This window comes from Lactuca saligna, chromosome 8 (genome assembly GCF_052625555.1).
Source record: "Lactuca saligna cultivar CGN05327 chromosome 8, ASM5262555v1, whole genome shotgun sequence".
In the NCBI taxonomy this organism is placed as follows: domain Eukaryota; kingdom Viridiplantae; phylum Streptophyta; class Magnoliopsida; order Asterales; family Asteraceae; genus Lactuca; species Lactuca saligna.
In genome coordinates this window covers 91,403,172-91,405,031 of record NC_136424.1, presented here as the reverse complement: position 1 = coordinate 91,405,031, position 1,860 = coordinate 91,403,172, and the positions used below count along the sequence as shown (strand labels likewise).

The 1,860-nt window shown below is 33.0% G+C and overlaps 1 protein-coding gene across 1 annotated transcript; it reads right to left on the bottom strand.

The window, feature by feature from the left end:
- Positions 1–247: 247 nt before the first annotated feature.
- LOC145009899 (putative serine/threonine-protein kinase At1g54610) lies at positions 248–1,657 on the bottom strand. The gene is made up of 4 exons (XM_078968521.1): positions 1,487–1,657; positions 1,364–1,395; positions 531–609; positions 248–442 (listed from the first exon to the last, which is right to left on the bottom strand). Exons 1-4 carry the CDS (start codon positions 1,655–1,657, stop codon positions 248–250), a joined length of 477 nt encoding a protein of 158 aa, XP_078824647.1.
- Between the last annotated feature and the right edge of the window lie 203 nt (positions 1,658–1,860).

Genomic DNA, 1,860 nt, shown 5'->3' with positions numbered 1-1,860 from the left:
ACTTGGTGGAAAGTTCACAACACACACCTTCTAGCTTCTTCATCGCGTAATTTAGCATCCATCTCTTTGCTAGGTGGATATTTCGGAAGGCTTGAAGGATCACAAGCGTAAGGTTTTGTTGTAAAGAACTAAAAAAACAATAAATAACGAAAAAGTAACACTAAGAATGCGCAACGGATAATAAGAAATTTTGTTATAAACACGAAACACTCATTTCACTTCCCAAAGCATCCGTTGCAGTTAGACGCTAAGATGGATCAATAGAAAGAAGGGTATCAATTAATGGTAAAGAAGATGCTGGAAATTCTTTAAATGTCTCTGCAATGCATCTTCGATACGACTGTTGTGGCTTAAATATGGTTGCATGTGGAAGCTTAGATTTTTTCCAATATTCATCAGAAGGAGAACCACATAGCTTAAAAATCTTATAAAGCTGCTCCACCTAATTACAAAGGATCAAAAGTCATTTCACATCCCACAAACTCAAAATAAATAAAAAAAAGTTATATTATCATTAATTAATTAATTACCTCTGTTCGACCAGGCATGATAGGTTTCCCAGCCAATAACTCTGCTAAAATGCAGCCTGAACACCGTAGATCAATACCTCTGCAAAAACAATAAAATATATGATCATTGCATATAAGTTATAATGAATTACTGTTCATCAATGTTTTTTTATAAAACTAACTATTTAAAAAAAGTGTGTAAAATATACAACAAAGAAAAAAAAGATATTGTTTTTCTTTCGGTGCTTTGTGGTTGAACGGGCAAGGTGGATCTACCATGGTGATTTGTCATTTGAGGAAGGTTGGCTGAGATAGTGTTGACTTCCTCACTAATTAAGTTTTGATATTGAATTTTGTATTGTGGGGGCAACACCTTTTAGTTGATTAACAAGCACCTGCATAAGATAACAAAGGGCAAAACTATAAATACTATATGATTCTTGATTATAAGGAAAAGCAGTGAGTATTATTAACATTAACATGCCTGTATGCTAGCTAAATGTTGTCGATGTTCAGAAAGTGTTGTAGCTAAAGATTCAACATGGCAGATACAAGAATAATAAGTACATTTGTCAAATATCTAAATCTTGAAGTCAACACCTGTCCAATATGAGCAGATACAAGAATAATAAGTACATTTTCAGCAACATTTTTATCAAATTACCATTTGCAATGATAGGTTAGATCTCATCACTCAAACATAAAGGAATTTGGCTTTCAATTTGTCAAATATCTAAATCTTCACACAAAACAGAGGAATTTCATGAAAGAAAATGTTACCAGGATTATTCAAATAGATATGGGGATATGAAATTCCAGTCTCTGCTGTCATAACTACCCCTTAACTCAGAAACCGGGCAAACCCAAAATCTGCCACCTTCACAACCTAAAATTAAATTAAAAAAAAAAAAGAGAGAGAGAGAAACAGTTAACAAGCTAATAAGTCAAAGTGTAATTGATGCCTTTCTAGTTATTACATTTTGAGTGTCCATGAGCAAATTTGCAGTCTTGAAATCCCTATGAATTATGTTGTTGTTGTGCAAGTTCTCCATTCCTTTGCAAACATCTATAACAAACTTCACTAACTGTGGAAGCTTCAAGATGCTATGGTTTTTATGTAAGTACTCATAAAGACTCCCTCCAGGCATGTATTCTGAATATATAATAAAAAAATTACCAAAAATGTTGTAAATTTTATCAAACAATCAAAATGTATGTAGTATATAATTAATGGAAGTTTTCTACCTGTTATTATGCACAAAGGAGGTTTCTTCATGCATGCACCAATAAAACGAACAACATCGGCATGCTGAACCTCCCTTCACACACATACACACATAAAGCCTTTTTT